We start from the raw sequence: 13,892 nt of genomic DNA, 5'->3' as shown, positions 1-13,892 counted from the left end.
GGAACAGCAAAGCAGCATGTTCTTCAGTTGCTATCAGTGCAAACAGCAGAATAATAGCAAGGAAGAGAACCTGCAAGACACATGAAAGTCTACTGTGGGCCACTTACATGTAGTCTACACTATCCCAGTTGTTCCTCTTGCCACTGCCCATATAATTTCACTTGCAAGTGTGTCAATATATGTCCTGCCATCCGTACCAGAACTCTAAGATCTTCAGGGGAAAGTAATTGCACCCCATTAACTCAGCAGTAGGGAGAGCAGACCAGAGGGCAGAATCCTATCATTCCCAGTTGGCTCAGGCAAAAGCAAAGTGCTATAGCCTGTCCTTGTTTGTCTGTTCTTCCTCATTAAGAGCAAGCTTGTTTTCAGCTGTTCCAGAAAACTAGCCACAGAGCAACAGATGCAAACTATAGGAAAAGATGTTCCACCTCAACATTAGGAGGAACTTCCTGACAGTAAGGGCTATTCGAGAATGGAACACACTCCCTCAGAGTGTGGTGGAGTCTCCCTCCTTGGAAGTCTTTAAACAGAGGCTGGATGGCCATCTGTCAATGGGGATGCTTTGATTGTGAGTTCCTGCATGGCAGAATGGGGTTGCACTGGATGGCCCTTGAGTTCTCTTCCAACCCTATGATTCTATGAATAACTTTTGCCATTTTTGCTAATTGTGTCCCAGTATTCATCTGTTAAACATTACAGGCTATGTAATGTCTGGTCAGGTCAACAATTTAGGCACACCTGCTCCGCTACCAAAGAAACTTGTCAGCAGTGGCGTCACTAGGGTTGGTGTCACCCGGTGTGATAACTCATGGGGTCATCATTCCCCATTGACCTCCTCCCATACCACACCATAGCCTTAGTCAAGTTCTTTGTACTAATGTTACCCATAAATTGTAATTCCTGTATATCACTGAATATAATGCTAATTGTTATTTTAAGATTTTAAAATAATAATTTTTTATTTTTATTAAAAATTATTTAATATGTAAAATAATTTTAAAAATAAATAAAATTTGATTTAAAAAATAACTTGGGGTCTCTCCTTTCTTCCCCCACTGAGCCTCACACCACTTTCGCCATCTCTTCAGCATTTTAATGGGACACAGGTGAATGCCGCAGCCCATTTCTGCCCAAACGCAGATGCTGGTGGAGCAGTGGGGTCACCCCCTCATGGGAGATTACTGTATTGCAATACACTCTTAAAGCATTGCTATTCGACTGTTACTGCTCTGCCCAACCCCATTCTGCCATGCAGGAACTCTCAGTCAAAGCATCCCTGACAGATGGCCATCCTGCCTCTGTTTAAAGGCCTCCAAGGATGGAGACTCCACTACACTCTGAGGGAGTGCCCCTATAGATAATAATGTAAATAATAACAATGATGATGATGATGATGATGATGAAGATGATGATGATGATGATGATGATGATGATGATGATGATGATGATGATGCCCTGTAAATGATAATGCAGACCACTAGCCCACCCTCCCTTTCTGGTGTTTTGTGCTTAAACAATTAGAGGGGGAACAATAGCCCTCGCACTGAGGGAAGAAGAGCCATCCTTCCCCGCCCACTACTAGCGCGGGTCTCATTTTCTGAGGTAAGTAATAGGCCAGCCATGGGAAAGGGGCGTGGCTTTGGATGTTTTGCGACGCTCGCGAGGCCTGGGTTTGCTTTACGGCAGCAGGGCTGCTTAGGCGAAGGGAAAGGCCAGTCGCTCAGTCTGGCCCGGACTCTCGAGGGCGGCGGACGAAGGGGTTTTGCTCCCTGCAGTTTCCACCTGGCGCCATGGTAAGTAGCTGCGAGGGGGCTCTTCTCTGGAGGAGGTGTCCTCACTGTAAAGGAGGCCCAGGCACCTCAAAATGGAGGACCTCCCAGCAGAAGTGGAGCCTGGAGGGCATATGGCCAAAGAAAGGCTCATACCAACTCTAAAACCCATGCTTCTGAGTCATGCTCAGGGTGACCCCACAAAAGGTGCCACAAAATGGAGGACATTGCAAAAGAAAAGCCAAAAGCACTCATGGAAATATGCAGTGGCTCCCAAACTGTGCCCTTTAAGAGATTTTGGGCTTCAGCTCCCAGAAGCCTCAGCCAAAGTGACCAATAGTCTGGGATTCTGGGAGCTGAAGTCCAAAATCCCTTAAGGGTCACAGTTTGGGGACAGCTAAATCAATGCTTCAGAGCCATGCGCAGGTGACCAAGTGTCTCCCGGCAAAAGGTGCCGCAGAATGGAGGACATTCCAAAAGGAAAGCTAAAAAGACTCATAGAAATAGAAGTTAAGGCTTCTGAGTCCCTCTCGGGGCGACCAGGGTCCGAACCACACCGCAGAGGCAGCCCAGTTTGAGCTGGCTTTAAGGGGCCCGCCTCAATACAAGGGAATCCTGGGAACTGTAGTTTTTGTCAGGCATTTTAAGCCGCCTTAAGAAAAGCTAAAAACGTTCATATAAAGATAAAGTCATGCTTGTCATGCTCAAAATGGAGGACATTTTGGGATTTCTCCTGGACTGAAGGCTGAAATGGAAGACCTGTCTGGCCGGTCAGTCCTAAGGAAGTGCAGTGGGACTGCAGCCTTATATTGGAGTCATGGATCGGATTCAATAGATTCCACTCTGTATTTCAGTTTACTTTAGCTGGATTGTTTCTCTTACGCAAACCTGGTGTCGCCTCCCAGTTTCAGAGAGCCAGCGTGGCCTAGTGATTTGAGCATTGGACCACGCGTCTGGGTGACACTGGACAAGTCACAGGCTCTCAGCCTCAGGAGAAGGCAATGGCAACCTCCCCTGAAGAGACTGCCCCATTATAGGGTTGCCATAAGTCAGAAACAGCTTGAAGGCACAGAATAGCAACTCCCAGCTCTCTTTAGTTTGCTTCTTTGGTCAATGTCTTGCCCTGAAAAAGAGCGGCCTGCTTGCCATCTTTAGAGTCTTCATTGTCTTCATCAGTGCTTCCTTCCTAATCTTGGGGCACCGGCTGTTGTTGGACCAACTCCCAGAAGACCCAGCCAGCATGGAACTGTGGGAGTTGTAGTTCAGCAGCCTTTGGGGATCCAAGACTGGGATCTACTTGTCTGTAATTACGATAAACATCCATTCTGCAGAGTAACTACATGGAAGTATTCTCTCTAGCTAGGAGCATGTATTTTGTCCGGAAATGAGACTCTTTAGTAACTGCTAAATTTCCTGTTTCCAAACATCTGAGAGTGGTTTATTAATGGCTTGCATCTTTCTGCTTCCCAGCAATTCTTGTGGAAGTTCTACATGACATCAGAAACCATCACAAAACCTAATAAAGCCCAAGGCTTTCATGGCCGCAGTCCATAGTTTTCTGTGGGTTTTCCAGCATATGTGGCCACATTCTGGAAGAATGTATTCCTGACGTTTCGCCTGCATCTGTGGCTGGCATCTTCAGAGGTTGGTGGCATAGAAGTGTGTGGGGTACATATACTTGTGTACAGATTAACCTGTAAACCACTTCCTCACAATCAAAGGTCACACAACTATATATACCCCACACACTTCCATGCTAGCAACCTCTGAAGATACCAGCCATAGATGCATGCAAAACGTCAGGAATAATTCCTTCCAGAACGCAGCCGCATAGCCTGGAAAACCCACAGAAAACTAATAAAGCCCAATTCAAATGCCTGCAAACCCTCTTCCCCCATTCATTCCTATAACTTGACTATGCAGACTCCAACAACAGGCCCGTCTTCCCACCTTTCCTGTCCCATGTCTCCAACTGCCATCACCAACCCACAACAACCTGCTGGAGAGATCTAGATATTTATAGAAGTTGCACATTGTTTTGAACTTTGAGAAGGCCTTAAAAAAGTACTGTAATTATGTTTTTATCTTTTTTAAAAATATGGCCAATATGACTGCCATAGCTTTTTATTGATTACTGACCATGATAACTAAATAGGATTTGCTTATTGACAGGGATTGTCTCATTGAATGTCAGAATTGGGAGGCGAGGGAAAAGCAGGCTCTGGCTAAGATAAGGATTAGCGATGGCTTTTTCAAGTTTGGTCCAAAGCACACTGCAGAAATAGTCCAGTTTGAGGCCACTTTAACTGCCCTGGCTCAATGCTTGGGAATTCTTGGAACTGTAATTTTGTGAGGCATTTAGCCCTCTCTGTTAGAGAGGTCTGGTGCCACAATAAACTACAATTCCCAGGATTTCTTAGCACTGAGCCAGGGCAGTTAAAGCAGTCTCAAACTGGATTGTTTCTGGAGTGTGATTTGGACCTTTATCATACTAAGGGATAACATTCAAGATCATTTAACAATGCTTTGGTCAGCTTTTAACCATAGGTTTTATTCATATGTGATCTTGAGGTGTGGATTACCACAATTAAAACAGAAAGTTAGATTGGACAAACCATTTATCTGACTTAAAATGGCAATTATTCCTATCTTTTTTGACAGAAGTACTACCACTCCAAGCTCAGAGTTGCTAAATCCATATATATCATCTGCATAACACATAGTTGGAGGGTTTAGATAGGATGTAGATGTGAGGCAAAAATGGAAACATTCAGAACCTAAAATGGCAGCATTTGAAGAGCCCTGTGGCATCATTTAACTTTGGCCATCGACTAAGACCAAAGTATACAAAGTGAATTGAAATAGTGGAAGCAGGGGAGGAATCCATTCCTACCACCCTCTGTATACAAATTATCCTTCCTTTTATTCATTTCTGCAGCTGTACAAGAACCATGGCACATTCCCATTACCTGAGCTGTAGCTGAACAATGGAAGCATTAATATGATGTTTATAGGACTAGCAGGTGTACCTTATTATAAGGGATGTCCCCTATTTGAGGATTGAGCTTCTCCTTTTATATAGATTGAACCATATGCCAAGAAATCTTTCATTTCTTGGTGTATGGGCCCTACATAAAGTCAGAAATGTGTACATTACATGATTTATGAATGTAGATAGTATGTTAATTTTACATAGAAAGAAATACATGGTGACGTGAACTGAAAGCAATACTTTCATTTGGTATTAGAACACAAGCTAGTTAATAGTTATTTTCTGGTTGTCAATCCTGCACGTCATGAATTTGGACTGTTCTTCATTGCTGTTTTGAAAACCTGGCAACACTAAGTGCATATCACATGGTCTTTTTCCATGAAATTTTTACTTGTTCAGCTGCATAGAAAAGCAGAATAGTTCCCACACAGCTGCAAGTGTGTATAAAGGGTACAAAATATACAGTTAAAGAGTAACAAAAACTGGTGACTTGGACCGTTTTCTATCACTGGAAAAGACAGGGATCGCCTTCTATTATTTGTTCATTTTTTAAATACTCTGAAACAACCCTGGGAAATAGATTGCCACAGTTCCTATTTCATGTATAAGACACAGGAAAGTTAAAAGAGATTTGGCAAGACAAAATAATAAATCTGTAGCCATTGTTTCTTCTGAAGGCCAGGTTTCTGTCCAAATAGTTCAGAGAATTGCTTAGAAGCAGGAGCTTTTTGTGTAGTTGGTGAGTTCCAGTGAATTTAGATTTTGCCAAGTAATGATCTTTTAATAGACCAAGATAATTTTGCCTCTTGTAACTCATGATATGTATTTTTCCCCATACTTAATTAAATTGATTGGTTATGTCCAACTGTATCGCTTCACCGGCACAGCAGACACTGCCAGAGGAAGAGATGTTCCCTGTCCTTTTGCAGCCCTATCTGCCACTATGCAAATCCATTCCAGAGTTTTTGGGGACACTTTTAAACAGAATGGGGGTGTACAGCAGATGAGGTCTGAAGGGTTTGTGAATAGTTTTCCAATACTGTATTCTTTATAAGATCAAACACTAGCCTAAAAGCTGAAAGGGTCAGAATGTAGAGAGAACTAAACTTTGAAGAATACAGTAAAATACATCTTAAATGAAAAACAAAAATGTATTAATGTTTCAGCAATTGCACAGATCTGTAGTGCATGGTGCCTATCCTACAGCTAGATTTGAGGGTCTGGAGTAACTGTTGAGAGAATGCTGTGAGGATTCAGGAGCAAGAATGGGCTGAAAAGTGCCAGTTAAGGTTCTCTCTAATGTATGAGCAATCCACAGCTCATTCATTTATGATAGGTTTAGGCTGATTTTTTCTTTTTACAACTCAAACCATCTGAGTCCCAGTAGTATCTACAGTTGTCTTTCCTCCTAAGCCCAACCTTCAACACTCCTTTTCTGTCTCTGTGGACAACATTTCTATTCAACCAGTCCAGCAAGCCCGCAGTCTTGGCTTTATTTTTGACTCTTCTCTGTCGTGTATCCCTCAGATCCAGACCACTGCCAAGGCTTGTAGATTCTTTTTGTACAATATTGCCAAAATCCGACCATATCTCACTGCCTCTACTGCCAAGATCCTGGTCCATGCCCTAGTGATCTCACGACTTGATTACTGTAATGTCCTCCTGGCTGGGCTTCCTCTTTCTCACCTCCGTCCTTTAATTTCTGTCCAGCATTCAGCTGCACTCATTATCACATCCACCCACCGCTCTGACCATATCTCTCCTGTGCTGGCATCCCTTCACTGGCTCCCTCTCCCTTTCCGCATTCAGTATAAGCTCCTGCTGTCGACATTCAAAGCCCTCCATGGACTGGCCCCTCCTTACTTATCAGACCTTCTTTCTCCTCACCTTCCCACCAGGGCCCTCCGTTCTGGTAGTCAAGGGTTCCTGTCCCAGCCCAGGATTTCCTCTGCCCCATCCCAGAATCGCCCCTTTTCACTTGCTGCCCCTCACTCCTGGAACCTTCTTCCTCCACAAGCAAGAGCCATCACTTCTTTAACAAGCTTCAAAACAGAGTTGAAAACCATCCTGTTCCGAGAAGCCTTCCCAGGCATCGCATAATTGTCGCTTACTATCTGATGTTCTGTTGTTGACTGTTTATCGATCCATTTCCTGTATTGCTATGTACTGTATATGTATTATCCTACTTGTGAGTATGTATTTTCCCTGGATAATGATTAACCTTCCATTTTGAAGCCAAGCCCTCCCTTCAGTCCATCTGCCTTGGTCCAGGCCTCGGAGGTTGAGAGGAACTGCTGGACCTCTTACCCTTTCCCGTCACCACTCCCTTCTCCTTCTGTGTCATGTCTTTTTAGATTGTAAGCCTGAGGGCATGTACAGCGCTGTGTAAATTTACAGCGCTTCATAAATAAAGGATAATAATAATAATAATAATAATAATAATAATAATAATAATAATAATAATAATAAATACAGTTGTCCCTCCATATTCTCTAGGGTAGGGGAACAAGACTCTGTGAATATGGAAAAACTGCAAATAACAAAAACACCACATTTTTACCTGAGAGGACACCTCTCTTGGAATCTCTAGGTCCTCCAGTGAAACTCTGTGGTCAATGTCCAACATACACTGACCATAGAATGGCAATGGAGTAGCTACAAATAGTCTTTCAGTGCAACTGAAAGTTGACCACAGAGTTGCACTGGAGGACCTATCTAGTCCTAGAGAGAACATATTAATGAAATCTGTGAATAATCAAATCCGCAAATATCAAAGCCACAAATATGGAGGGATGACTGTATATTTATTATATTGAAATTTGCTACTTTTTCATTTTATGGTATTGCTTTCTCCTTCCCTTTCTTTTTTTTAGGCTAGCACTTTGATAGCTGTTGGTCTGACAATAGCTGCTGCTGGATATGCAGGTTTGTATTTGGACTACATGATTTATTTCTCTCTCGTTTGAACAATGCTTCATATAGTCCAGTGAGGGTTGCCCTGCTAGCCTGCAAAGCTTACTTTGGGTGACATTCACAAGTGGAAAAGTAATGCCTCAGTGCCAAATCTGCATATTTTAGTAGCATCTTGCTATTAACCTCTTTTCCTTCATAAAAATCTTTTTTACCAGATTATTTTAACGTATGCCATTTTCTGTATCAGTCTTGATGTGGCCTTGACTTAGGTGCTACATATGGAGGGAGATGTACATAGCATAAAACTATGCAAACTCTAAATCGTTGTCTCTCAAGCTCTTTGAACTTGGGCTCCCTTTTAAATGTAATTTGTGTTGTGGTATGTACAGTTGAATGTGTGGAGATCCCCACACGTACTCTATCCTGTATGATGTATGTGTAGTTTGTAGCAAGTTGATTTAAAAAGATATAACAGCAGATGCATTGCTTTTTTATCTTTGGCATTATTATCCTGATATGAGGACTCATCTTATTGCTCTAGAGATTGTTGAGGATAAATTGAAGTGCCCAAGCATCAGTTTCAAATCTTAAAGTGCATAATTCTGGAGCTGCTGGGACTTTGGTGATTTTCGAGAATGGAGTTTTGTTTCTGATGAGCAACTACTTTTGCTTTTTGTACATAGCTCAACTAGGTACATAGGTGGTATTTCCAATGCCCTCTGATTTAGCATTTAAAATGTTAAGTACAATAGATAGAGCAATCTCTTGGTACAAGGCATGATTCAAGGATCGATGGCACATTTTAAAAATAATTATTCCCAAATGGACTTGTTTCTAAAAATCCCGGAATTATTATGCTTTCAAGAAAAATAGGCCCAGATCCTATTTAAAGGAAAGTGTGATTTTACACCTACAGTTATGAAATGATTGTGCATTAGTGAATTGCAACACAGAACAACTGAATGTCCAAACAAATGTGATATGCATTCACTTGCACAATGACACTATATAGTCAGATCTGCTTCTGCAACCTTCAACTGAATGTGGACATTTAGCCATGGCCAAAAATACGACCACATATATAAGAGCATTTATGTATATGTAAAACATCAACAGGATGCTATTCTTAATTTAAGCCTCGTTTTGCCTTTCCTTTTCAATTGTATCTCTGCTCTCAGGAGAACTAGGTTCGGGGGGGAGGAGCTTGTATTTCAGTCACTTGCAGTAGGAAAAAAAATTGATGAGGGCTTTATGTGGCTCAAGAGCTTCAAGGTAGCCCATGTGTGGTTTTAAATAATCTGAGAACTCTAGAGATGAAGAAAATGTAGAAGGATGCATTTGTAGTTTAAATATTTCCTGTGCATTTACTGTCTTTGGACTTTAATCACATCGCCTCCAGTGCCCGACTTATCTCTTACGAATTTGAGCCAAATTCAGAAAAAAATGCAGCCAAAGCAACTTATGGGGCCCAAATTCAACACTGGAGGCAACGGGAAGCTGATTTGAGGGAAATGTCAGTGCGATAAAATCAGCCTAACTTCCGAATTTGGCTAAAATTTGGAAGAGGTAAGTCGGGCACCGGAAGTGATGCAATAAAGTCCTTTGTGTATAGACTCTTGGAAAGTAGCATGTGCTAAATTCCTACATTTGTGGTAGCCCCTATCTTTACTCAGGATTAACAGAGGACTAAATATATTGGTGCAATGGCTGTAAGGTCCAGGTTCAGTTTCTAGATAGACTAATGGAAGAAGAGACATCAGTAAATAGCCTGGTACTAGGGAAGAATTTATACACTTGTCTGCAGCCTCTTGCACATGTTGCACTAGTACGAAGCCTATTTGGAAGCATTGTGCATCATCCAGTCTCTCCTGGACAGCTACACCATCAGAATCTCTCAATCACTCTCAAAGTAGCTGAATTGGCATTCTTCCTTTCTTTGAGGTCGTTATGCACTGAAAGCAATGAAGCAAATGGAACCACAAGTAAAGCAAGCTCTTCAATCCCTGCCCAAAGCTGTGAGTTTATTTTACTCAATTTTGTTTGGCATCAATATTGTTTTCCTCCTTTTTGCACTAGTTCCCATTGACAGTGAACAAAATTAACAAGTGAGGATTTTGAATTCTGTGCTTCATTACAAAATCTAGTTTATAGTAATTACAGTCCTCCCCCATTTTTGTGGACTTCGGGTCCGCAGTCAGTCCTTCATGGACCAGCAAGCGGGTAGAGTTAAAATGACACACACACTTGAATGTGTAAATTTCCATTTTTGCAGGGGGGTGGTCTGGAATGGATCCTGCGCAAAAATGGAGGAATAACTGTAATGAGCAGTATGCATTTGTGATCATTTTTTGTCTCAGACTAGGAAGAAAGAGTGATGGAAGGAGATTGAAAGGGTGGGAAACTGTATTCGCCTACTATACAGTACTCCTTTGCCTATTATTGTGGAGGTGAATAGCCTGTTCCATGCTTTTTGGCAAAATTGGTGATAGGGGTTTTGAATCTTCTTGCTTATTGGTGATGGCTTTGCTTAACACTTTTGTAATACTGATATCTTATTTCAGACCTTCAGTGGGTATTACAGAGGAGGATTTGAAGCCAAAATGACGAAGCGTGAAGCTGCTTTAATATTAGGAGTGAGGTAAATAAATCAGTTTCAGGTTCAATAACAGGATCTTTTCCAAAAATGTGGCAGGGTTGGGGGGGACAACAGATCTTAGTAACCCTTTCCTAGTTGTTATCATGCTTGCTATGTTAAAATTTTACCCAGATAACTTTATAGCTATAGAAAATTACCAAAAAGTACTAGCTCTCTGAAGTAGACTGCAACTCCGTATATACCTTAACTGCCAAAGGTTTTGCTAATGACAGGGGCACTTGAGATGGTGACTTTATGTCATATGGTAAATGTTCAGTACTGCTAAGATTCATTGTTTGAATACAGCCAACTTTAGGGCTCCGAGGCAAACAAACAATAGTTGTGAAGTGGTATTTCACTATATACCTTTACCAGCTATAGAGGGATCAACAATGGAGCCAGGGAAGATTTTTTAAAAAAACATTTCATTTCTATGTCACCTATCTCCCAGAAAGGGACCCAAGTTGGCTTACAGATACATATTCTAGTTTTATCTACCAATTTGTGCAGTTAGTTACAGAGAAATCGGGTAGTATAGGTTGTTTGTGCCTGTTGCTAGAATTTTTTAAATATTATTGTGTAGCTCAGAATTACTTTAGTTAGGCTACATTAGAACTGACCAACTTCCCATTAATTGCCGTTTTATGAGCAGAGGTAAAGAATCTGTCCCTGTCATTTACATCTTGACAAAATTATTACAGGATGCTAGTTCTTCATTTGAATATGAAATTGATCTACCAGTAGGTTTTTAAATATATCTATCTATTAGTCCTACAGCTAATAAAGGAAAAATTAGAGAAGCTCACAGGCGAATCATGCTACTGAATCATCCTGATAAAGGTAAATCAGATCAGAATATATATGTGCATGTGTACTTTCAAGTCACTTGTCAACTTATGGCAACTCCATGAATTTCACAGCGTTTTCTTAGACAAGGAATACTCAGAGGTGGTTTTGTCAGTTCCTTCCTCTCAGGTCCAGCCTACAGCACCTGGTATTCATTGGTGGTCTCCTATCCAAGTACAGTACTAACTGGGGCTGACACTTCCAAGATCAGATGGGTTCCAATGTCTTGAGAGCAAAGAGAGGGCCTCTATATATTCTCATGCTAATCTAGAATGCAGCTATGATGTGAGATCAAATAAGTTTGAAGGGACAGCTTTGGCCACTGAGCTCTGTTGTTAGTGTGTGCCTTCAAGTAGTTTCCAACTCATGACAACCCTAATGCGAACTATCATAGTGTTTTCTTGGCAAGTTTCTTCTGAGTTTTGCCACTGCCATCCTTTGAGGCTTAGAGACTTGCCCAAGATCATATAGTGGATTTTCATGACCTACTTTTCTTCATCTCAATTTGTCTGAAAGCCTTCCCTAAAGAGACAACTTAGGTTTTTCCAATGTATGGAAAGATTGCCTTTTATTTTCAATAGCACTGGTACATTAGCAAGAACTTTCCATATACATTGCTATTTACATAATAGGCTATTTTCTCAAATAATTAAGTTCACCCTATGCTTTATATCAATTCTGTGCAAAGTGTATCTTTGGAAAAAGTTATAGGACAAATATTCTTCTTTTGTGGATTATGACATCCATATTTTCCTCTTTTCTAGGTGGATCTCCATATGTGGCAGCCAAAATTAATGAAGCTAAAGATTTGCTGGAAGGTCAAGCTAAAAAGTGAAGACAGCCCCTGAGTCCATGATCAGTGACTTAAGAGTATATTGTTGAAATAACCCAAACATTAATGAAAAGCGAAACTCTTGTCTACCATGAGGAACTTCAAGTGTAGGTGATTGGCTTCTTCTTTGCTTATTTTCAGAAGCCTTATCTGCAGTGTCTGGTAAAAGAATGAAGGCAGCTAGAGACATGCAAGCCATCAGTAGTATTCAGTCAGTTTCAAGTCAGATGCTGGTCTCTGAAGTTCCTGCTGCTGCGTTGACATCCAAGACCGGGTTAAGAAGACTGCTATAATGTGACATTTTAAAATATTTTCTTTAGCAGGTAAAAAGGAAACAATTGTATGAATTATCATGGAACGTCTAAAATAGCCCAACATGATGCATTCAGCTATTCTACAACTATTTTGGTTTCTGAGCAATAAAACTGGTACAATTTTACTTCAACTGTAGCTCAAAGTTACAGAAGCCTAACCAAAATGAGATTTGCTGTGGTGTTCTTAAATTCCATTTGTCCTTCAAAACACCACCAGGGATGAGGACTTACATTGAGAATCTCAACATGCCCACGAGGCGTTTGAAGTATGTTCTTCCAGGTAACTATTTTTTACATCGAGGAAGGCCCAATTTTACATTCTAAATGTCAGCCTAACTCTCATGATCTGAATTTCTGAAGACAGCACTTCAATAACTTCTAAAAGGAACAAAAGTAAAGGAGCCATGGATTTGGGGGGTGGGGGAAGGGGACGGAGAAGAGGTAAAGTGGTACATAGTCATTTTAGCTCCAAACAGAAACGTATATATTTAAGTTCTTAATATTAATCCATTATCGTCTGCCATATGCTGTAGTTATACAGGTTCCATAAAGAAATACAATTAAGCCTTTTGTTTTTAGATGGTAAGTTTGGCTGACAGATCAGTCCTTCCTAAATCCTTTGCATATGCCACTATTAAACATTTAAGACTGTATAATTTATTGCAGCAGGTTTACTGGTGTGCATCAACAAAAGCTATGGAGCTGTTCTGAAAAGAACTTGGTTTTACAGACCTAATAGGATGTTTAGTTATTGTATTGTTATTTCATCCAGCCAAGACGGCTGCCAGAGCTTAAGAGTTCAGAAACAGCAGAGTAAATGCATTCAAGTTTACAGTTTAAAAGAAGAAAGAGAAAGGATTGGGAGGGAAAGAAGCATTAGAATTTGTGAAGTCGAAGGCTTTCATGGCTGGCATCCATAGTTTTTTGTGGGTTTTTCAGGCTATGTGGCCATGTTCTAGAAGAGTTTCTTCCTGATGTTTTGCCAGCATCTATGCCAGCCACAGATGCTGGCAAAATATCAGGAAGAAACTCTTCTAGAACATGGTCACATAGCCCGAAAAACCCACAATGTTCACAATTAGTTGTTGAGTAGGTCTCAATACTCAGGTATATAAGGTGTCAGACCATGGCTTTCTTCTGTGCTCCAGGGAGGAGTGAATTCTTAAGCTGAGGCTTTGACTTGACCAATGATAGGAACATGATGGAACACAATAGTTCTTTGTGGTGACTACACAAGACTGATCTTCCATATCACTGAACATTTTTATTACTAGGGATTCTGTATTGGTTTCAGTTCTGGAAAGCTGGTGGATCATTACTACTTAAATACAAGTTTAATTGTCCAGTGCCCCATAACCCTTAGAGGAGCAAATTGAGGGAAATGAATAAGAGCAAAATCAAACCAGCATGCTGAGTCCAGATTTTCAATCATAAGCGGAATAGGAGTGAGTGGCTAACATACGGAATTAAATCAAATATTTAAATATGAGATACCCATGAAGCTTGCTACAGTTTTGTTTCCTGGATAAGGATAATTTTCTTACAGTACAAAGTAACAAGAAGTTGAACAACATATTTATAAATAATACAT

General features: G+C 40.9%; 1 protein-coding gene across 2 annotated transcripts; it reads left to right on the top strand.

Moving 5' to 3' along the window:
• The first annotated feature begins 1,662 nt into the window (after positions 1-1,662).
• On the top strand, positions 1,663-12,468 carry DNAJC19 (DnaJ heat shock protein family (Hsp40) member C19). 2 transcript variants are annotated; one of them, XM_042456065.1, is made up of 7 exons: positions 1,663-1,793; positions 7,635-7,686; positions 9,616-9,689; positions 10,236-10,312; positions 11,079-11,149; positions 11,920-12,025; positions 12,129-12,468. In XM_042456065.1, the coding sequence occupies exons 1-6, from the start codon at positions 1,791-1,793 to the stop codon at positions 11,988-11,990; spliced, it is 348 nt and encodes a 115-aa protein (XP_042311999.1). In that variant the 5' UTR covers positions 1,663-1,790; the 3' UTR covers positions 11,991-12,025; positions 12,129-12,468. The 2 variants fall into 2 exon arrangements, with proteins under 2 accessions (XP_042311999.1, XP_042311998.1); XM_042456064.1 differs by having other exon boundaries at positions 11,920-12,468.
• Positions 12,469-13,892: the final 1,424 nt, after the last annotated feature.

Source organism: Sceloporus undulatus, chromosome 3, assembly GCF_019175285.1.
Source record: "Sceloporus undulatus isolate JIND9_A2432 ecotype Alabama chromosome 3, SceUnd_v1.1, whole genome shotgun sequence".
Lineage (NCBI taxonomy): Eukaryota > Metazoa > Chordata > Lepidosauria > Squamata > Phrynosomatidae > Sceloporus > Sceloporus undulatus.
The sequence above is the reverse complement of the archived record's forward strand: the minus strand, read 5'-3'. Positions and strand labels throughout refer to the sequence as shown.